The sequence below is a fragment of the Aptenodytes patagonicus genome, chromosome 2 (assembly GCF_965638725.1).
Source record: "Aptenodytes patagonicus chromosome 2, bAptPat1.pri.cur, whole genome shotgun sequence".
Classification (NCBI taxonomy): Eukaryota; Metazoa; Chordata; class Aves; order Sphenisciformes; family Spheniscidae; genus Aptenodytes; species Aptenodytes patagonicus.
This window is the reverse complement of record NC_134950.1, coordinates 123,765,378-123,788,584: the sequence shown is the minus strand read 5'-3', so window position 1 is coordinate 123,788,584 and position 23,207 is coordinate 123,765,378. Positions and strand designations below refer to the sequence as shown.

The following is a 23,207-nucleotide window of genomic DNA, read 5'->3' as shown; positions in this document are numbered from 1 at the left end:
ATTGGCTTCTGGAAGAAGTTTACACTATGTAGGACCAAAGTGGCATAAAACACTACTTCAGGGGACAAAAATCTGTGCCTGTGGCCAGCCTCTCAGCTTCTCTGTGCTAACTGTAAAATGCAACTAGGAGTGTTGACCTACCTTTGCAATGCATTTTGAGATGTATGGATAACAATTCTCAGCAACTATCTAAAGCTCATTAAAATAGTCCATGTGCAAGTCACTAACATGTCATTGGCTGATGTGGATAATAAAGCAAAGGAAAGAACAGACAAGCAAATTCCTAGAAAGTCCAAAAACAGAAAGAAGAACAATTTTGCACCTATTAAATATGTTGGCATAATAGTATAAAGAAGGGAAGGGAATAGGAGAGGAGGAAGAATTCCTTTCCCAATTCATAGGCTTAAAAAACCAGTAACACTGTTTTACATAAAACTCTCAATCTTCACTTACCCACCAAGACCCAGTCCTGACCTTGGCAATTCCCACAGTTCGAGCTGAAGATGTGACAAGCACCATTTGAAGGAAATTCCCTATTAAGGCCTTGTCATATCTCCAGCTCTTCTAAAGGGAACAGAGTTCAGAATACAGCTCTAAGCAGGTAAGTAATAACAAGAAACAATTTTCAAATATTTTGCTTGCACTGTGAGGCCAAACTCAATTTTCAGTCTGTTCCTACATTCCCAGTATTGATTTGGTATCTGACATTGTTTTTTATTGATTCATTTTTGTCTCTTCAATTAACTTTTCAGTTGAGAGGAAACTAATGCAAGAGTCTGCAATCTGATACTAATGGTAAACATTGTGAAGTTTGGATTCATCATTCTGAAAGTCACTTAGCATTTCGTCCAAATGCCTGGCAGCTCTGGGCTATGCAAGCTCTTTCCCTGCCAAACAACACAGTGAATCTGAAACAGAAAGCAACCTGGTTTTAACTATCTCCCGTTAATTTAATATAAGTACAGTTGCAAATGTTGGTAATGAACCCCCAGACTATGCTGCTTTGGTGTTTCTTTCACACCCTGAAATTTAAACCACCATGTGGAGAATTTCTGAATGTAAAACTAACTCCATCCAGTTATTCTTCAATGAAAGTCAGCAAACTAATGCTGACACTTGCAAGGTCCTAATCCTCTCCTGGTTGTAATGAGGAGACACAGATCCCTCAATGGGAGATGTTACTCTCTGCAGTGAAGGATGCTGCCTTCCCAAACATCCTTACCCCTTCTCTTACCAAACCTTCAGAAGAGAAGAGCAAATGGTGTAACCACCCATGCCACACACCAGTAAAGGGAAGTGGAGGTGACTAAGTGTAGGCAACCATTGTAGAACTGAAATTTGAACAGTATGTGGCTACCAATAGCTCAAGCTATTCAGTGAAAGAAATGAATGTGTCAGGAGAGTTTCATGTACACTAAGGCAAGAGAAATCATGATACAGGGCAGTTGCCTTCTCCAGGACACTGTGCTTGCACACCAGGACATCAGGTAGTCCTGTGAGGAAAGGGCTAGAGAGCTATGGCAAAGCTTAGGTTATCATTAACATGTTCTCTTGCCTCCCTTGCAATTCTTTTGTTTCTCTCTTCTTCCTTCATGTACAGCTGCTGCAACAAATTGCATAGTTTGTAAATGACAAAGGAGGCATCACGGTCTAATGGACAGGGCGAAAAAACCCAGTCAATAGCAGGCAGCATTATATCCTGCATTATCCCTTTCTGATGCCTCAAGAAAAGCAAGTCACTTTTAAGCGAACTGCAACTCCTCCTGCCCACAAGGCTAGTTTATTCCTGCTATCCCGTCAGGCAAGAGGACAGAATGTTGGTGTTTTTTTTCTCCTTCTGTCCCAGAAAGACATCCACCATGGGAGAAGAGCTGTTTTTAATCACTATCAGAGGTTTGCTCTGGAAACTTGCACGTGGGGAATAAAGTGAAAATCAAAGTGTTTCTTGTTTCCCCAGCCAAGGCCCCCAGCCTCATCCACGCTTCTGAGGTTGCACAACTGGTTGCCTAATGACACGGACGTGGCAGGTGCCTGACATGGCTGCACCCTCCTCTGAGGCCTCTGTTGCCCTCTCTGGGGCCAGCAGCAGCTGCTGATGTTGCAGACAGTCCTGGATGAACCTGCCCGTCTCCTGATAAAACTAGACATGGAATTGTCCACTGGTGTCAATAATCTCCTTGGCCCATTACCAAAGGCTTAAAGGTCTCATCCATGCTCAGTTATTTGAAGAGCTACCTGATGCAAAGGCCCTGAGTTAGGATCATAGTCAGATATCTGGACATCTGGAACCCAGCTCAGATCCCCATCCAGTCTTGTGCGCCTCAGCAGCTCTCCTCACCCCCCTAAAGACACCCCGAACTTGTGGAAATGTCAGTGGAGGTGGTAAGTACAGTAGGATTTCTTCCTCCCCTTTCCCTTTTGTGTTTGTGTGTATACACACATGTCCATTTTTATGTAATACAGGAACAGATTTTTCCCTTATGTAACTCCCATGCTTCATGGGGATCCAGGTGGTTTATGTTTCTACGACCTTTTTCCCCAAATCCCTCTGGTTTTATTGCCTCCATTTAAAAATAAAAGTGACTTTTTTCTAATTAGTGGAGGATTTCTCCTTTCAACTATGAAAAGCTTTAATAGTCCTTAAATTTTTATCAACCTTTTCTAATCTTGTTTTCAAATGTTTGATAGATTAATATTATAACATCTTATAAAACTGCCACTGTACACACATATTAAAAATATATATTATATATACATTTGGAACAAATCCTAAGCATACAATAAACTCAAAGTATTTACTGGTATTTCACTAAAAAAAAGTAACTAACTGTCAGAAATAGGGATGGACTTGTTCTTACTGTGTTTTCTTGTGTCAAGATTATGGTGAAGGAGTAAATGATGAATTTTGGAATGGTGGAAAATGTTAAATAGAAGGTTTAGAAATGCCCGCTTCGGATGTGCACTTGAACAACAGGATGTCTTTGTGCCATTTTTTATTGGTGGTCAGTATGAAAACAGACTAAGTGTCAGACTATAACAGTCTGTGACAACAAGGTAGTTATTATGGAACAGAAACACACAACAAGCTATTATCCTGATTCATGATCAGGAAGTCTTCTTAAACAGCATGAATTAATTTCACCTGTACCACAAACCAAAGAACAACAAACTTTCCCAGAATTCAGTCCTTTCAGTCATTAAGAAGCAACTGTCACCGAAGGAGTCATAATTCAAGACTTGAGAATCTCACCCAGGACCTGCCACATTTAGGAAAGAAATTCATAAACTACTCACGCCATTCCTGATCAAAACAGGTGATCAATCAGTCAGAGAAGGAATCTTCTCTCCTTCCTTCACACACTACCGGTTCAACCACTAGCAAGCTGCCAGCGCTAGATTCACAACATTTATCTAAATGATGCCTGGTCTCAAACACAAATTCCTAAGAAATCTCACAGTGGAGGCAAGCCAGCAAGCCAAATATAAGCTCATCTGATCAGAGGCTGACACTCAAAACTTGCGATAATCAGTGCCCAGCCCAGGGATGGAATTGAAACAGTCTTAGAAGCACAATCACCTCCTTTAAGTAAGTAGGTGACAGATATCCACTCTGACCATCTCAAGTAGTTCTGTAGCAGTTGATAGATTGGCTACAAGAAACTTTTATCTTGTAGCCAAGAGGGGGAGGTTGAAGAATGGGTCAGAATACTCTGTGTTTTCTGGAGGACAAACTATGTACAATTAAAAGGCAACTTCAAGATCCTTGTCAACTCCTCCAGAGATGAGGTGAGCTGATGAAATGGTGAGAAGTACTAGCAGTTCACAGATGACACACAGTTCTTGCTGCTCACCAGCCCAAACTACTATGTTACTCCCACTGCTATTGCTTAATGCTTTTATGACAACTTGTGGAGCTGATACCAATTAATACGGACGTTGCTGATGGGCAGAGAGGGAGAGCCGTGCCATTGGTGTAGCCTCCTTTAACACGGCACAGATTTGCAGCTGGTACTTGAGGAGAGTTCCTGGATGCCCTGTCAACGATAAACGTTCCCTCCTATTCTCTCTGGTTGCCTGGGAGAGTGAAAAACCCTGATTGACAATCGCTAGGTTGTTTTGATTATCTTTTAATTATCTTTTGACAGAACTATAGCAACGTACTGTGGCTGGCCATAAAGTCTATTGCACAAAAGAAAATATAACCAGAATAAAAAGTTTCACTGCGTCTCCTCAGCAACTCAAACAGGGATGTCAGACCTGAGTTCTGCTCAGTTCTGCTGAGTTCCACAGCATCTGAGATGAAATTCCAGGTTTTGGTCCTCACCTTCAACACTTACTGTTGTGATGCTATGTGAAAGAATGCTTAACACCATGGGCTGAAGGATGTAGCTGGCAGTTTTGTTCCTCTGACTGAAAGGAGTACTGCATGGAAAACAGAACATTTTCTGGTCTGAGGCTATGAAGAAGTCTCTTCTAGGACTATGTCTAACCTACACATCTCCTCACCCACATATAATTACATTTCTCTGATGTGGCCTTCTTTATTAGAAATACCTAGCAACACATACACTTGAAGGCAAAACACCTTCCTTCTCCTCTGCCATTCCCTCAAGGTTTACTAAACCTCCTTTATTCAAAGTAAACACTCCATTGCAGTGCTAATCACACTACTTAATGCTGCACAAAGGATGTTGAGATAAACTATGCACTAAGATGTATTTATGGGGTCCGCAGCTAATGCCATATATTGCCTTTAGCAGCAATAATTATTTCTGAAGAATAGAGAAAAAGGCGATAGGATGAGGAAGGGAGCGACAGAGAGCGAGAGAAAGAGAGAAAGGGAAAGGGAAATTGCTCTCTGGCTCCAGCCAAGTGACAAGTGACATGGTCTCCCACACAAGTGACCTCTTCTGTACAACATGTGATCACAATACTTTTTCTATAATAACTATACTGTTTTCACCAGGATCTGCTCAAACTCCCTTCTGCTTGTTCTTGCCTATCATGCTATTAGTGCTCACTGAAGCCTGCTTTCATCAGGTGCAAGAGCCATCTAGCATGTGCATGTATATTTTTTCGGCAATATTTATTAGCCACTTAAATGACTATTACCTACTATCTTATCCACTAAATCTTGTTTTCCTGTAGAACAGACTACAAAACAAGGATTAGAAAAGAGGAGGGGGGAGGAGGACTGATTCTCACATTGGTGGCAATTGTGTCCCATGAGAACTGGCTATAACAACAGCATCGGGTTTTGCAGGTGCAAGCCCACAGAATAACTGCACAGTAACAACAGAATGAGAGCAACAAGGAAGAAATAATGCCACGCCTTAGGCGTGTGGAAGAGAAAAGTTGCACTTTTGCAGTGAAAAGCAGATTGCAATGTTACAGGTGAAAGGCAGCCTGCCGAATGGCAAATGGCAGGTCCTTAGCAAGACAAAGGTTCAGGCACTTAAAGCATCATGCAACATTAAAACATTCCTGGACAGCACTCTGATACTGCAGTGTCAACCTAGAACAAGAATTGACAAATGGCTGTACTAACTTCTTATGCCTCTGAAAGAGTAACCACCCTTTACACTGAGGACGAAAAGAGCACACTGTTTCTCCATCATAATAAAGAATATATAGTTTATCCTTCACAGCCATTCCTTGCACTCTGGACTGCAAGTCTCTTGTCTTGGCCAACAAGCTGTCTGTTTGGGAAGGACTTTGTGATGCTCTTTGAAGACATTTACATTGGAAATACACACCCTTTACCACTCTCACACAGTCCCTTTCCCAGCCACAGGTATTTGTATACAAAATTGGAGTGCTGTCACATCACTGGCCGTGTTAATGTTATTCACTCTGGAATCTGTTTACCTCTTTAGGTAGGTTTTATTTCCACTCAAATTCAGTTTGGTTTAAGTTTTGATCCTCTGACTTAATTTGAGAGAACAAAACAGGGTTTCATTTACACTCAGGTTCTCTTCAGAAATTATTTATAATGGGTTAATATATGACTGATATGTATCAACAGTATTTTACACCCATGAGCAACATTTGCTAAACTCTAGGTTGTTCTAACAACATCAATAGAAAATATCTAGAAAAATCATAAAAACTTCTTGACCTATGGAATAGCCTGACTGCTTACCATTTATTAAACACTTTTTGACTCTTTGTTAGCTTTCTATTAACACATTATAAACAACCTTAATATAAAGCCCAAATAAAGCTGATTAGGCATTTGTATTTGGTTTTGAGATCACCATGAAGCAGTGAATACAAATTATCAGCACATTAGAAAGTCAACATTTTTAACTCCTCCTCAGAGAATTTATCAAAACTAACAAGTTTTGTAACTTACAAGTAAGTAAGAATAGGAAATGACAATTTCTGGAATTAGATATGCCAAATCATTTATAATATTCAATAATTACCATCAACTTCAATTTGAAAAGAGCAGGCTGACATAAAGAACTTAAATTATTAATAAGCTAACAATTTCATTTTCCCTAGGACTGTAATTCATGAGATGTTTAGGAAACTGATTAGTTTCATCATGATGGGTTCAAGTTAGAGCTGGCAGCAATGAACGCAGCACATGAAAAATGGAGAAAGATGGAGAATGACCCTCACCCAATAAAGGCCTTCAGGCCAGTAGGGAAATGCTTTGAGTACCCAGACTGGGCATCTGCTTTGCCATAACAGCACAGCACCTCATAGAAACCATGTGCTTGGGCTCAAAGGAAATAAATCTTAGAAGAAAGAAATGCCTGTAGAATGTGAACTAGAAAAAGACCCTAAGTATTTCAGGCATGGAAGTACGGGAAAGGCCAGGAAAGGTTGCTTTTTGCATTTTCAGATTATCATGTCCAGATAACAGTAAAACCTATGGGAGAGAGCAACACAGCAACTAACTTCTGAGAGATGATGAGGCAATGTCACTTGCTTTATTACAGGATTGTCTGAGGAACATTGCTCTACAAAGCTTACATATTGAGATTGCTTGGGTGGTTTCCACTTACCTGTCTTCCTTCCATAGCTCCTCGCATTTCCTTGAAAGTCGAGCTAAATTCTCCAATGAAGTCATGCTTTCCGTTGGAATCCCAGTCCCAAACTATGCACTGGGGAGGCAAAGGGGAAAAGAACAAAAAAGCACATTTTTCTTCAGATAGAAAACAGCTTTTATTGAAAAATACTACAGGAGAAATTATGATGTGCATTGGGTGGAGTGTTTTATCTAGAAGGAAATCACAAGACATATTAAAAACATATTCTTGTCCAGATCAAAATGAAATGACAAGTGGAATCTCAACACAGGTTGCTACTGCCAGTTGTGTGCTATGGAGCTGGCTGATGAAAGCAAGTTCATGTATTTTAGAAAGAAAGGATTCCTTGACTCCATCTTATTGCTAGGTGTAAAAATACAGGATTATATGTATTTGCATGTTCATGGTCAAATGGTGTCCTGAATTAAGAGTAACTTACCTCATTGAAATGCTTTACAAATATAAATTAATATTCAAAACACTAGTTGCTGTGGGCAAACATTACCATTCTCATTTTTACAATCAGTGAAGGTGAGACAATAGTCACTGAGAACATTTTCTGAAATGGCTTTAAATTTATACACGTCGGTGTTTGGTGCCCGTACCTTGGCTGTTTTCCAGTGTTGCTCAACAGTGACTATTCAAACCAAACCTCACTCATAGTCATTCCTAAATTCATGCATAAACATGAATATCTCAGTGAGTTTGAGCTGTGAGAATTTTATTTTACAGACATTGCTAAATACAATTCAGCTAGCCAAGACAAAAGCACATAGCAATAACTACATGCTTTGCTAAATATTAATTTTAAAACTGGCCCAAAGACAACAAAGGGGTTCAGAACTTTAAAGAACAAAATCCCAAATTCAGCCTCATGGTCTCCCTAGGTAAAGCTCGCATACATTGACAGAATCAGGAGGCCTTTACTGAAAATGTCCTGCTACAAAATATCTCTTTTTCTTATTTTTTTAAAAGCAGACATGCCTCAAAGCCATCTGTACTGTCACATAAGGAGTGCACTGACATTTGGCTATAAGATGGCTTTGACTCCCTCCTGAGGGCCAGGGTCTTCTAGGTCTGTGCATGGGTGTGGAGTGAGGATTGGACTGGTGGAAGTAGTAGAGTTGCTCCCTGCTGAGAAAGGCAGGAATGAAACATAACTGGGGGTGGTGGGGCAGCAATAGTGGGGTACCAGGCTTAACAACAGTAGGTTTTATCAGGCCACTTTGTCTCAACAAGGCTCAGTGCTTTTAACCCAGCACTGGTGGTCAGACAACACAAGAGGAAGAGCGAGGTTTGGTCCTCAGAGAGTCCTCAAGCCATTTGCTTGGTCCAAAGGGGCACTTTGAGTTCACCCAGAAGGGAACTGAAATCACTGGACCTCAACTGGATCTTGAGTGTTAAATATTTCCAGAAAAGCATTTTATTGAAACAGACTTCCATGTCCACCAGCTATGCTTTCTAACCAGCCTGAATAATCCAGTCAAAGCTGGTATGTGAGCACGGCGGCCAATTCCTTTTCACTGGAACACCAAACCAGTGGTTTGTAAATTCTCTTTGAGGATAGGGGGAAAGACTCTATAGAAAGCTTTAGATATAGGCAAAATGACTGAATTCTTTAAGTGAGAGCAAACGGACAACAGAAGTTTCAGGAGAAAGACTATCTAAAACAACTTAACTCAGTATAGGCGGGGTCTCTCACAAAGTCAGCCTTCATGGGTGTCCATCACCTCCCATCCTCCTACCACAGCCATAAGTTAATAAATAGCCTCTTCCACACAAATGTTTGTCCATGTGAGGTCCGCTGACTTGAAGTCAGTTACCTGACTTTATTATGCTGTTAAGTGCCCAGGCACCTTATTTGCCTTTGTAGAAGCAACACAGGTGGTGATTTCACTAAATTCATACTCAGGACTCCTCCAGGCAGCACACCACCACCCATGTTATCATTTAGGTTCCTTTTTTTTTATAATGACTCTAGCTTTCTTTTGAACTTTCAGCACTGTTCCACTTAGCCCCAGGAAGAGATTTGGTTCAATGCAAGGGGAATTTCTTTGATCCATACAGAAGATGTGCAGTAGAGGTACAAAGGACTGCCCATAGGGAAAGAGTACAAGCATACCTCTTACTGCTACAGACGTTAATCAGTTGAAACAGTTCACTGGTCAGGCAGAGACCTGGTTCTTGAGCCCTCTGTTACTTTTCCATCCTACCACCTGCAATTTTGCTTACTTTTTTTATGCAGGGATCCCAGATGAAAGGAAAATCTCCAGATCAAAAAGTGAAAATATTTTGCTCTAAGACTTGGAGATCCTTTTTAGCAGCTTTGACATTGCGTGTGTGTGTGTGTGTGTGTGTGGAGAGTAGAGGGAAAGGGGTGGGGTTCCTGTGTGTGTTTGTTTATAGGCTAAATTTTATACAACAGTAATCAAATAAGAGTGTGTTTCTGGTTCTGATAGTGGTGATGTTGCCTGGAACAAAACTAGACACAGTATTTTCATCACTAACAGCCCTGGAGAATTCTTTATGATGAAATCTTCACTAAAAATCACTCTATGCTTATTATCAACTGCAATTTTTAGATGAGCTGGTAACAAAAAAAATCCAAGAAAAAATAATTTAATTTACTAAAAAACCCTGAAATCGTTTTTGTTTCATAGAGCTTGAAACAGCTTCATTTTCTTTTTCTGTGAAATTTCTTGTCAATATAAATTAGTCAATTTTTATTGAAATTACTTTCTAAATATTTCATGAAAAAATGGATGAAGCATGACTTAAAATGATTTTTTTTCTGCAATGATTGTGAAAATTATTTAAGATCCTAAAAGTAACACTAAGTAAAAAGATTTGTCAAAATGTCATAGCAAAATTGATATAAATGTGCAAAAAGTATAGTTTCAGTAATGCTGCCAACTTTTCAAAAAATGTTTTTGAAAAAATGGCTATTTCACAAAGAAAAAAACCAACCCTTATTGTGAAATTTTCCAACCAGATTTACTTTTCAGGTTCTGTCTTTGAACTCTATTGGAGCATAAATACAAGAACAGACCCAAGGTTATCAGAGACCTCCAGGAAAAGGTACTTTGAAAAATTTCTGTTAGGATGCTAACTTTTATGAAGAGGGAAAAGCTCTGAGTGCTGATTTGTGGTTAGAATTTTAACTGGAGATGAGCAAAGTTAAATTACAATTAAAATGTCCACCCAACAGGCATCCAATTGCTTGTTTCTTTCATGCTAGAGGTTTTCTAACTTTAGCTTTCAGAAAGCCAGATGGTACTTTAATCTTCATATTGGTTTCATGGGAAAGACAAACAATTACAGTATTATCTCAGTGCCATTTGCACAATTAGAGCTAAGGGAGAAAGGGGGGTCCTGCAAGTACATCCACTATGATTTCTTTTTTTTTTTCAGAGTTTCACATCTGGCCATAGAAATTAATTGTTACTCTCTGAAAAACATGTTGTACACAGTAATGATTCTGCATTTCAGCTGTATGTGAAAAGTATTTCTGAAACACATAAATACTGGGGTCCAGAAGTTTTTATAAAAACCCACTCAGACAGATAAAATAAGCATGGAAGGACCTTTGCAAATAATCCAGAATCAGGTAAAGACCAGAGGTGATAATCAAAGGACTATTTCCCTACGAAATACTTTAAAGTTGTTTTTTGTTTAAGAAGGCCCTATGTGCTTTTCAAATCAAATCCTCCATAAATCATCCTTCATCTTTAGGCAAACCTTAATGTCTTCTTTGGGTCTTAATGTACTCTTATAGGTTCATTAAGCAGGTGATTAACAGTATACCTACACTCGACTCTGCGGTCGACACACCAGAGGGACAGGATGCCATCCAGAGGGACCTGGACAAGCTCGAGAAGTGGGCCTGTGTGAACCTCAGGAGGTTCAACAAGGCCAAGTGCAAGGTCCTGCACCTGGGTCAGGGCAACCCCTGGTATCAATACAGGCTGAGGGATGAAGGGATTGAGAGCAGCCCTGCCGAGAAGGACTTGGGGGTACTGGTGGATGAAAAGCTGGACATGAGCCAGCAATGTGCGCTCGCAGCCCAGAAGGCCAATCGTATCCTGGGCTGCATCAAAAGCAGCGTGGCCAGCAGGTCGAGGGAGGCGATTCTGCCCCTCTACTCCGCTCTGGTGAGACCCCACCTGGAGTCCTGCGTCCAGCTCTGGAGCCCTCAGCATAAGAAAGACACGGACCTGTTGGAGCGGGTCCAGAAGAGGGCCACGAAAATGATCAGGGGGATGGAACACCTCTCCTATGAAGAAAGGCTGAGAGACTTGGGGTTGTTCAGCCTGGAGAAGAGACGGCTTCGGGGAGACCTTATTGCCGCCTATCAGTACTTAAAGGGGGCTCATAAAAAAGATGGCGGCAAAGTTTTTAGCAGGGCCTGTTGCGCCAGGACAAGGGGGAATGGCTTTAAACTAAAGGGGGGGTAGATTTAGACTAGATAGAAGGAAGAAATTTTTTACGCTGAGGATGGTGAAACACTGGCACAGGTTGCCCCGAGAGGTGGTGGATGCCCCATCCCTGGAAACATTCAAGGTCAGGTTGGACGGGGCTCTGAGCAACCTGATCTAGTGGAAGATGTCCCTGCCCACAGCAGGGGGGTTGGACTAGATGACCTTTAGAGGTCTCTTCCAACCCAAACTATTCTATGATTCTATTAAAAGTCTCATTAATTTAAGGAGGCTTTCCATACGCTTAATTTTAAACACTGGTAAATCAGTGTTCAAATAACTGGTGAAAGAATTCAGTCTCCTACCTATTGGTTACAAGCTCAAATGCAGGGAATAAAAACTTCTGTCTAATTCTGCACGGTGATGGAGTAGCACTGACTGGGATGATGGAGAACATCTTTCACCCCTGCATGGTCCTTCCTCCCTCCCCAAAATACCTGCTGACTGCAGGGAGAGGGAACGCTGCTTCAGGCCCTCTCAAGAAAAGGCGCTATGCCTGATAGAGCTAACCAGTAGACTCAGTTAAGAGGACATCAGAGGATCACTTCTGGGTATCCACATCTTCATTCCTTCAGCTTTTCTTGTAAATGCCACAAGATGAAAGATTTCCTTTCAGGCTGAAACTGAACTTTTCACTGGAGAAAGGAGGGAGAAAGGTCCATTTTAAAAAGAAAAAGCTATCTCAGGTGGATGCAGATGGAAATTTTCCCTGGTTTTATTTCTGTGCAGCTTTTTCACCAAGCGTAGATTTTGACAATACTCTTACTACAAAGAGAACTTCTGAGCAGCATGCAAGAAAAATTGCATTGGCACTGGAGCTACAATAGCACAGGCTTCTCGGGCTGAATTTCCTGATGCTTCCCAGAAGATGACAGCTAGATTAATCTTGCTACCTCTGTGTGAGCAAAAAAACTCACTTGCACAATTTCTGATTTTAATTATATTTCACAAAAATATAATCTGGACCATCCTCCAGCCCCAGCCAGAACTGATGTTCTGTGATGTGATGATGCCTAGATAAGAAATAAACCAATTTCTCTATCCAGTGTCTCCCACGGAGTGAGGCAGTTTTCCTGTTTCATAATTCAACAGCAAAAATGAATTCCTACCTCAGATCCAGATCATATGATCCAAACTCAAGCATTATTTTTTTAAAGTTTAATTTCTGTGATCTGACTTGAGACAAGAAAGTGGTGTTCCAAGTCTCAATATGAGTCAGACTATGTTTTCACTAAGCAAAATTCTTGTACAGTTGTCAAAAAATAATTCTTCCCATGCTCACCATCCTATCTAGCTTTAACCGCAAGAAGAACTAAGCAAGAGAAAAGACTGACTACTGTAAGTATGTGTTTGTGTGAGGGTGTCTGTAGGTACTGAGATTATTTTCCCTATATACCTTTGGGGAAATGCTTCAAGTGATTTGTGCCCATTATGTTGTCATGGTGAGAGAACTATTATATACAGCACCTTTGGGCAGGGGTAATGGAGAGACTTGTAACTTAACCTTGCAATTTATGAACCAGCCCAAAACATGCTACGAAGGTTAGTTTTTGAAAGACTGGCAGTGAGTCTCATGACTAAATCCTACCTGGAGGCAGCTGACAGCCAGACCATGGAAATGTGCTTCTTGAAAATAATCCATTTAAGTTTTCCTCAGCTGGCCAGACACTGCAGATTATAGCATGCCACAAAGCCAGCAAAAACTAGAAAATTCACAGTCTTGCCAGGCTGAGTTTCTCCAGCTCTGTGTATGCTCAAAGTCCAATTATGAAATGTTAGTATGGCTTGTGCTGGTACTACCTTGCCACCTAGTTGAGAGGTAGTGTTGGACAGCCCTCCTGACAACATAAGAGCTTACTTAACTTAAAACACTTCACTAACTTGCGACCAAAAGGTACCGGCTTGGGTGGGAGAGAAGACCAAATCCTTGATCCACTGTGCAGCTGCTCTATGCTAGCAGAAGAGCAAAACAGCCAGAAAGGCAGCAGCCTCGAGCAGCCAGAGTAGTCTCTTGAGTAGGAGGCTCCCTGCTCTGATCTGGCTCTGATGCAGGTGAGATCCTAGTTCACATATTGCATTAGAAAGGAGATTTCTCTGTGTGTCGTTACTTCAGTATCTACCCCCTGACACTCAATAAGGAGTGGAAGGGATACCTTTGAAGGAAGAGAATTATCTTTGTTCATTAATTGCCTGTAGTCCCTAGCTAGGTGTTGGGGGAACAGCACTGAACAAGAGTGGTTTAAATTCTGAACAGAAACTGTCTCAGATGGCTTTTCTTTGCATTTCTTTGAAACAAGGTATCTTGTGGACAGGCAAGAAGGACAATGCTAATTTTTGGACTTAATGTAATAAATTACAGCCCAGTCAGTTATAAAGTTCTTACCATTCAACTCTCAACTAAAATAACACCACAATAATGTTTAGGTAGAATTTATATGACACTTACTATCTCTCAAAGAAATAAAGTCTTGAGGCAAATGTCAAGTGACCTGCTCTACTTCTAGAATCACTCTGAGCTGCAGGTGGTATGAGGTGGCAAAAGGCTACAAAGAGAAACTCTTCTTTGGTTCATTCTCTAGGATCAGTGACAACATTAAAAAAAAAAAAGACTCAGAAAAGCAAAACAGAGAAGGTGAAAAAAAATCTCAGAAGAAAATTTACTTGATCATCAAAGTGATTTTTCTGGAACAGTCTGTCTCTCATCAGGGTTATTATTACTTGATAATGAAGTAAACCTCCTACTGTACCTCCCTGAAGTATATGTACCCCACTTGGAATACTTCAAAGCAGGTCTTTTTATAGGAAGGCCTTTATCCACTAACTACCCATTCTCCCCACTTGGGTGAGAAAAGCTATGCAAAACTTTCAGTACAAAAGGTGAAACACTTCAAGTTATCCTGTTTCTGTAGTCATGATTTTCCAAGGCCAAATTCTACATTATACACATCACAACCCTGGGTTACCTGCTGGAGAATAACTGTACAGAAATTTGGTCTTTACTGCTGTATATGAAATTCTTCACCAAGCTGGTCATCACAGTTGTCTATTTTCACTAATTGTGCTTCTCCAAAAAATTAAAATAAACTTTTTATAGGTCATTTCAGATTTCCTCTGAAGTTGGGTTCCAGCGAGAATAGTGAACCAGCTGAAATGAACCAATGCTTCTTGCAAGCCTCTCACTGGCTGAAGTAAGGCCTTCTTCAGTGCACTGTAGATAAAATATTTGAACTTCTTCCTCTCAGAAAGATTAACTCAATTCTTCAAACTAAATTACTTAAAAACCCCTAGACTAATGGGGGAAAAAGAGCTCATACCCTACACTATTAGGCTATATGCAGCCTCTGTGAAGCCAACCTAGAAGCAACTTTCAAAGATTTCTTCTTGACTACAGATCCTCATTCTTTTTGAAAACAACATCTTCTGTTCTGCTGAATTTGAATGGACTAATACTCATCAGTCCACCAGCACAGCTGAGTTTGCTTTCATAAGCATTAGGTGAAATCCTGGCTCCATTGCAGGCAATGAGACTTTTCCTATTAACTTCAACAAATGCCAGGATTTCATCCATACCTTTGTGCCTCCTGTACATAGATGGTGGTAATTGATTATGTGGTGGTAACTGATATGTTAAAAGTTGACAGGGTTGTATTGGATTCACATCCTTTGCCTACTGAAGGAGACTTGAGACAGACACTCGTTGATAGCTTCCTCTTGGTTAATGGTAAGTGATTCAGCATTCCCTTCGACATGATGCAGTAAGTATAGCACCCAAGACACAGTCAAAACACAAAGAAAAATAATCTTCCTGTGGATCTAAACACATGGGAAGTTTGGTTTTAAAATTATCTGCTTGGGAGAGAACAGTGAAGGGAAAGAGAATTCTTATTTTTCTACCAAAAGTGGCAGGTCCTCTGATTCAAGATCAGAGTGAGTGAGTCGTATTTTATTGACGGCTGTGATATGACACCAGCCTGAGCCTATTTCACTTCTTGCCAAATGAAAACAAGGACCCTTTACAGAACCATCATCACCAAGCCAGTCTCTCTACACCACCACTGGAGATTTGAGCACATTGGCAGTGGCTCAGCACTGACAGGAAGCCTCACAGTTGGATGTTGCCTCTTCTTGACAGCTCACAGCATGTAAGAACCATCAGGGTCATTTAAAAAACAATTACTTAAATCCATAGCTTGTTGATTACCCTTATTTGTATTACAAGGGTGCCTAGGAGCCTCAAACATAGATCTTTCACCCTGTTCAGTGCTGACAAATGAACACCAGAGATACTCCTCTGAAACAGAGAAATATGCTATAATAAGTTACATCATTTGAGGGTCAACTTATAACTGGATTTTCAATGACTGTAGGTTTTGATGGTGACAACACAAATAAGCTTCTACTTTGCAGTCACAGTTAGGTTTATGCAACAAAATCCTCAGTATATATACAAGAAACTGTGCAGTTACTTATCAGGTTCAGCATGGACGCAAATGCACACTTTCATTTGTGCACTGGCCTAAAATAGAGGTCTGTGTAGTTGTAATGCATGCTTATAAATTATTAGAAACTACGCTTTATTTATGTTAAGGGCAAAGAACTCCATGTTAATTACAACATTTCTTTTTTTGTATTTCCTCATCCAAAACACCCCTAGCAACTTAATACGCAACACAGAAATGGGACAATTTTTCAGCATCCAGCTTGTGTTCATGAAGACTTAGTTGTCCAACAAATGAGAGAGCAGGCTGGAGCATTTTTAAAACAAATATAAAATGGTGACTTTCCATGTCAATCAATGAGATTCCAGGTTTTGAGCCTATGTCTTCGGCCTAATAGTTCATAACATAATGTGCAACTTTTTTCACATATGATATGATAAACACAAACCCAATAGCAAAACATAGTAACAGCAAAAACTTCTGCAAACACTACCCTAAGGTTCCTGTTGTGAGATTATCAATACGTCTCAGGTACTTTTCTCCATGAGTATCCCTCCTTCTAGTTTACAGTCTGTTCTGTCCCTATGCAAAAGAATCTGTTTTCCAAAACTTTTGAGAGAGGTGATAAACTAGTGTACTGACCCAGTAGTGCCTCCTCTCGTTACTAACATGTGTCTGAGATTTCTGCTATCTAACTAACTAACAATTCCCTGCGTGCCAAAAAAAGGCATTGCTCATTGGCAGGCCTCTCCCGTGTACCTGTTGGAGAAGCTGCAGGCACAGCAGTGAAATTTATCAGAATTCATGGGTGCGTACCAAAAAGCTCTCAGACAGAACAAGACTCTATCCTGTTCCCACTGTCTACTCTCAGTTCCTAAAAAAAGCTCAAGTTAGCTTTATCTTGCACTCTGAAAGTCAGCAGATAAAAATCAACCATTGCCTTGTATCTCGAGCAGGAAAGGAAGATGATGACACTTGGCAGAAAGAGTACAAAATGGTCTTCCCCACCAAAACAGCATGAATCTGTTCCCAAACACCACTTGTAATAATAATGAGTGTTTATACAAAGTGACTGATTACACTGTTCTTTCTGTTGTCAATCAGTGGGGGAGTTAATTACACATCTCTTGGATATCATTCCAAAAGAATGACCTGGCAAACAGCATTGGGTTTAATGGCCCTGAACTGGTCACTCTATTCAGTGGACAGCATAAACATCAGTGGAGGTGGATCTTCCCAATTATGGGTAATTTATAAAACTAAGACTGGCAGAGGTTTCAAACATGGAAAGGTTTTAGTATAAAGTGGACAATAAATCAATTAAGAAATGTGAAGCAATTCTAAATGTTTATTAAAACAGTATTCTAAACCATGTTTCCTATGGAAAATGAAGAGATGAAATATTTAGATTTCTAGATTAAGTAGAGACACAGCGCATAGGCCACTATAACTGAAATGGCTAAAGTAACATAAGAGGTCAAGGTTAAAGGTTAACCCTAAGCTTAATTTAAGGGTAAAGGTCTGAGAATAAAGGTCACAGTTCCTTATCTCATATTCACATATTGGATTTTTTAAATCCATCCTTGTGAAACTTCTACTGAATGTTTTGCACTTTTTATAGCAGTCATCACTGGATGTAAATGGTCTCATTTCTGGGGTTTTTTTTGTTCTTCTGAGCTTCAGTTAGTGCCTTCACACAGACACACCGTTGCTTCAGGGTGAACCCTCCATGTATCTCCTCTTGATTAGTGCACAGATTACGTACTTAAAAACAAAACCTCCAGCCTTTTTCAGCATTGCTTTTAGGTTAGTTTTCTGGCCAGTCTTATTTTATCTCCTATGTTGTATTTAGTGTTGAATTCATCTCCTGTATGGACACTGAAAGCATCTCCATGAAGAATCTAAAACCCTGCACTGCCACAAGCTCCTGCGGCAATGTATCGTCGAAGATTTCCAGTAAGAGTTAAATTAAGATCATGACATAGTGTCTGGATCTTTCAAAAAAGATTACATATCAGCTAAATAGCAGATATTTTCCTGTTTCTTGGAAGCTTACGAACAAGCTAAAACTGTGAAACAGTAACACTGTTGACATATACCATATTTTTTATGTAACTGCTCAGATCTTTGTTTTTTTGTACACATACAGTAACCTAGTTTCTGGTTTTTGTTCTTGTACTGGGTAGAAAGTAAGACTTTAACAGATTACATTAACTGCCTGCCTAAATCTATACAGACTTCCTTTCCTATTTGTATTCCCCTTGTATCCATTCAAGTGTTTAATAGATGTTCTCCATAATTATGAGTTCTCAGTAACTGCTCTATATTTTCTGGGTTTATCTCTTTCCATAACAACGGATGTGACACTTTGTATAAGCAAACGTGCTGTATGGGGGGGGTGGAAACTTGAGGGTGAGTTCACTGGGAATACTGGTGCATGAACTGGGAGCTCTTGCGTTTGCCAGTCAGGCTTGTTTCCAACATCTCTTGAAAATCACGAAGGAACAGACTGGAAACCCAAGGTGCCCAGCACCACAGTTACCCTAGATGACTGGCAAACCTGAAGGTATGGGCATATATGGATGGGTTGAACACAGCAGTCTCTTCCGAAAGAACATTTTGTAAAGATAGGAGCATGGAAGGAAGGGAGAAAAACTGCGGCTGAAAATACGCTGCGGAAAATAGAACCACTGAGGTTTCCACATGGGTGAAATGATCTAGAAACCAGATGAAAGCCTAAGCCTAATGAGGTAATTGAGTGCTTTGCTATAGCATCTAGTGAGGCCAGATTCTTCCCTTATGAAGATGAGACACTGTGGAATATACATGTATATTATAATGTAGCATATTATAATTCTATATTAATGTAAAGAATATAGAATAAATTTATAAAATATAGTATATATAGTATCATATATAGTATCACATATATAATATATATACAGTCCAAATCAACAATTAAAATAGTATATTAATCTTGTTTTATATGAATCCTTCCCTGCTTCTTGAGCAAGGAAACATGAAGTTGTGTAAACATTGACTCATAAGAAAACTCAGCTACATATACTGGAACTAAAAGAAGGACTCTGACAGCTTTCTGTGAGTGTAACAATATTTCTAAGAGATGATAAATAGTTTGCTGCACACAGAACGCTCTAGAAAGTAGTTGCCTTGCATCACTATAGTGACTTTTTTTGCCAAATATGCAAAGCAAAGCATGTGCAAACAGTAATTTATTTGATTGATTTTGTCTCCCTCCCTCTTCTGAACCATCTACGAACAGATGATGATTTTTGTGAAATGACATATTTATTTTGAAGAGTTTCTGTGCTTATCCTGTTTCTCACTTGTGAGCAATTTGTTGTGACTAAGTGAAGGTTCAAAGTTTGGTACTAAACAACTGAACAAAATTCTGACATATTCACAACGCAGCAAAATTAAGAGCCCAAATTGCCCTGAATCAGTGGTGAGAAGCCCAACAGTAAGATTTTCAGGAAGGAACTACCCATTCAAATTCTGTTGCTTGGCATGTTTTCCAGTGGCAATAAAAGGTAATGTTGTTTAGTATCAAGTTTATCTTTGGGATTTCTCTGTTTCCATTGAACTATCACATTTCTAACAGATACTTAGCAGTTTTGAGAATAATCCTGTATCCAACCTCCTTCCCTCCTTCAAAATAAGCAAATAAAGATTAATGCCAAATGAAGAAACCGACACGTGGCTATCATCAGTGGCACATGAATGAGGTGGTAGAGATACACCTTCACCCCACCCCAAAGAGCCAAGATTCTGGCAAAAGATACTAGTAAAGACAGACACTGAGCTGGACTGTGGCTGGCACTGACGTTACCTGAGTGAACCCTTAGGTTAAGAGGGTTACAGGGTGGGTTTTTCAGTACAGGGACGACCCTCCAGATTCAGGGTGGGATCGAAGCTTGCTGCAAAAAATTTCTGCTGCAACTCCAAGTGCTGCTGCTGCATCTGAGATGTGCCAAAATACTTCTTCAAAGGACAAGAGAGCTGACCCTGTTTACTGGCCTGATTCCAGCACAAGCAATTAAATTTCTACCGTCTCAACAACCCCTGCAGTTCAGACTGGAACAGCGCTATTTGCTGCTTCCTGCCCTGAACTGTCGCAGAGCGTTTCTGCATGCTCTCGTGGGGTTGCCACAGTTTACCCCCAGAGACGGCTGCATAACAGCAGCGGATGAAGCCTTGTTCACGTGCAAGACTTTGCAATTACTGTGCTGAAAGCAACTAAGAGCTAAGTCCTTCACTGCTTACTGTTCCACCATCATCTCTCATCAGCTGACGAAAATCTAGGTCTAGCCCCTTTTTGTTATTGAAGATGACTAAGTTGTGAAGAGCAACTTAAAATACTTACACTTCCATGGCATAACAGCATAGAAGAATAAAATGAAAACATTTGTACATATCTGCCCATTTTCTGTTTCCTTCTCTGCACTTCTAATCAGTTCCCAGGGTATACAGGAACGATGAGATGAAATGAAAGAAAATGGCTGATTGCCTGTGAACTTTCTGTAAAAATAAACCCCATACATTTCAGTATGCCTGGTCTCAAGTTAAAATTACCCACTAACACAGCCCAGACTAAAGAATACTGCAAAGTAGAATGGGAGAAAAATAGTGTGATTATCATGCTGGAGTATTTTATAGCATATAAAACTAGCAAACAGTTTTGGAAAAAAGCATCAATGCCTGTTACCGCTGGGTTTAGCAGAGGGCTCAGGTGTTTTGAGAATGCAAAGAAATGCAGTGTTTTGGAAAAATGAGAACTTCAGTAAAAAGTGTAGCCAGTTCTCTAAAACCAGACTTTCAATAGCTGAGCTCTACGTTTGTCCTCCAAATAAAAGACAGGAAGCAACAGTGCTCAGATATCTAAGTACCTTCTCTGAATATGCAATCAGGTACTTGGATTGCATAAATGACCAAAATTATGCCACAAATAACTGGAGGTGAATAAAAAGAGGCCGGGTTAAAACTGAGCTGATAATTCATTCCCTAATGTCAACATTTTGTCAGATTAATGTGCAATTTCCTTTGCATTCAGGAAAATGATGTAGGTGTGGACATTCTTTCATTACTCTGCTAGGTGAATTACGAAGCTATCATTAAAATAATTACCAATGGAAGAAGAAGGAGAATCAAACATTTAATTCAATGTAATTATAACCCCTAATTCCTCCTAATGTGGGTGATTTATCTCACTATGATTAAAGGAAGTAAGGACACTTAAGTAAAACATGTGCCTGTACCAATAGGCTAGCTATTAAACAATGATCACATTTCAGTAAAAAAGAGACCCTACACAGAGAAGAATATTCAGGCAGAATAAAGTGATTATTCTAACTGGTCAGCAGATATTCTCTAAAGTCTACCCAGAAAGAAAAGTAATTGAAAAAAAATACAAGTCATAAATACCAAGTTTATCCTATTAAACAACTGCAACTGGAACTAACAGGATTTTTTAGTATCTTCTCTATTTCATCATGTTCCTTCTCCCAGTTTCCCAGACCATGTGGTATGTTTCCCCATTACCTCTGTACAGGTCACCACTTTCTAGAGATATATTTTCATACATTTATGTAAAGCACAAATGTACTCTATCTTTAACAACCGTGAAAAGGAGATGGAAGAAAAAGCACTGAAAAACATGTCAAAATCCACATATCAAAAGTAATACTAATAAAGAATTTATAGCAGAATACTCTGTAGTTGGGCATCCTTTGGCACTAGGAGACAGGTCTCCCTATAAAAAAAAATAGAAGAGAAAACCCCACCGGACAGATAAGAAAGATGCAAAAGAACAACATTAATCAGTTAGTCATTCTGATTTTACCCTGCGAATACAAAGAAAAATATCTCTCAGGTTCAAACACAGTTTACAGGGTACAAGCTTTCCTTATTTGTGATGTGTGCACAGGGACTGACATTTGCAATGAAGTGTTTTAGCAGGTTCCAGCACACTTGGTATCATAAAGAGCTACAGAGAATAATGTTACTGAGCTTTATTGGATGCCCCTGACAAGTCACCAGTGCAAAGATTTTGGTTTCATTGGCTTCATTTTCAAGGAAAATAGTGAGAAATTTAAGCTCTTATTACGGTAACAGAAATAAGGTAGCTCTTCTTAAAATGCAGTGACTTCTACAAATGACTGATTATTGTTGTCCTTCCTGTTACTGTGTTCAATGCTTTTATTATTGTGAATCACATTACCTGAAACCACTTGTATAAGGCTCTGGACTGCAGGTGGCACCATTATGTCATTATGAAATGAAACAACATTATTCCTGAGACAAGTAGGCAGCACAGGGGAGTCTAACCTACTTAGTGAAGTACTCTATGAATATAAAGTATGCAATCTAATACTAGTCACATATAGGAAAAACAATTCTCTCTGAGGCAAAGATTAGGAGGTATCATCTGATGCAAACTGTCAACATTAGCTGAAGTAAATGGAGCTGCATCATTTACACCAGCTGAGAATGTCCCATTGACCTTCAATGGCCTTTGGATGGGGCCCTTAGAAGGAACACCTGAGAAAAAAAAATCTGCAAGCATAATAGTGTGAGATCTCCATCTTTAAAACAGCTGGTCAGGAGTAAAGCAGATGCCACAGTGCAGTTAATTCTGCTATGCATTGTCATGAAATGAAGAGCAGATATGATGATGAAAAAATCAAGCTGTGACATTTTCAGGAATGTTACTAAAGTGACAACATTGCTTACAAAGTACTGATGAAATTTTAGAAATATTATATTCATGTTTTACAAAAGGAGCAAGCAGTGTACCAGGAACCCATCTTGTACACAATTACCATTCTCCCAAAAGCTGACCCTATCCTATGTACAGATAACAAGAAGTTTGTGGTGGAGTTGGCAGGAACAGGATGCTGGCTTCGCAGAGCTACTTGGAAAAAGAGGGAACTCTAACACCACTTACCTTATTTTGTGTTATGATGTATGTGAAGAATACATTAGACCTGTGTCTAAATCTAAATCACCCAACGTAGCACACTCACCGCGGAAGCTCTGCAGTCAGCACAGACTTTTCTCCACCTTTCACATGCATACACGGAAATACTTCCGATTTGTGATGACTCTGCTGTGTACAGAAACACTGATTCCCAGGAGATTTCTGTGGAGCACTCAAAAGAGGTACCTCTTGTGAGCAAGGAGACCAGCATGCAGGGTGTACAGCACACAAAAGCATTCACTTCTACTAGGTGTGC

The 23,207-nt window shown here is 39.9% G+C and overlaps 1 protein-coding gene across 5 annotated transcripts in view; it reads right to left on the bottom strand.

Moving 5' to 3' along the window:
* Positions 1-23,207, bottom strand: part of CPNE4 (copine 4) — a 281,266-nt gene that overhangs the window by 51,930 nt on the left and 206,129 nt on the right. For all 5 annotated transcript variants that reach the window (XM_076331064.1, XM_076331065.1, XM_076331063.1 and 2 more), the window contains one exon: positions 7,017-7,115. In XM_076331064.1, coding sequence (XP_076187179.1) covers positions 7,017-7,115 — 99 coding nt within the window. The remainder of the gene's footprint in view (positions 1-7,016; positions 7,116-23,207) is intronic.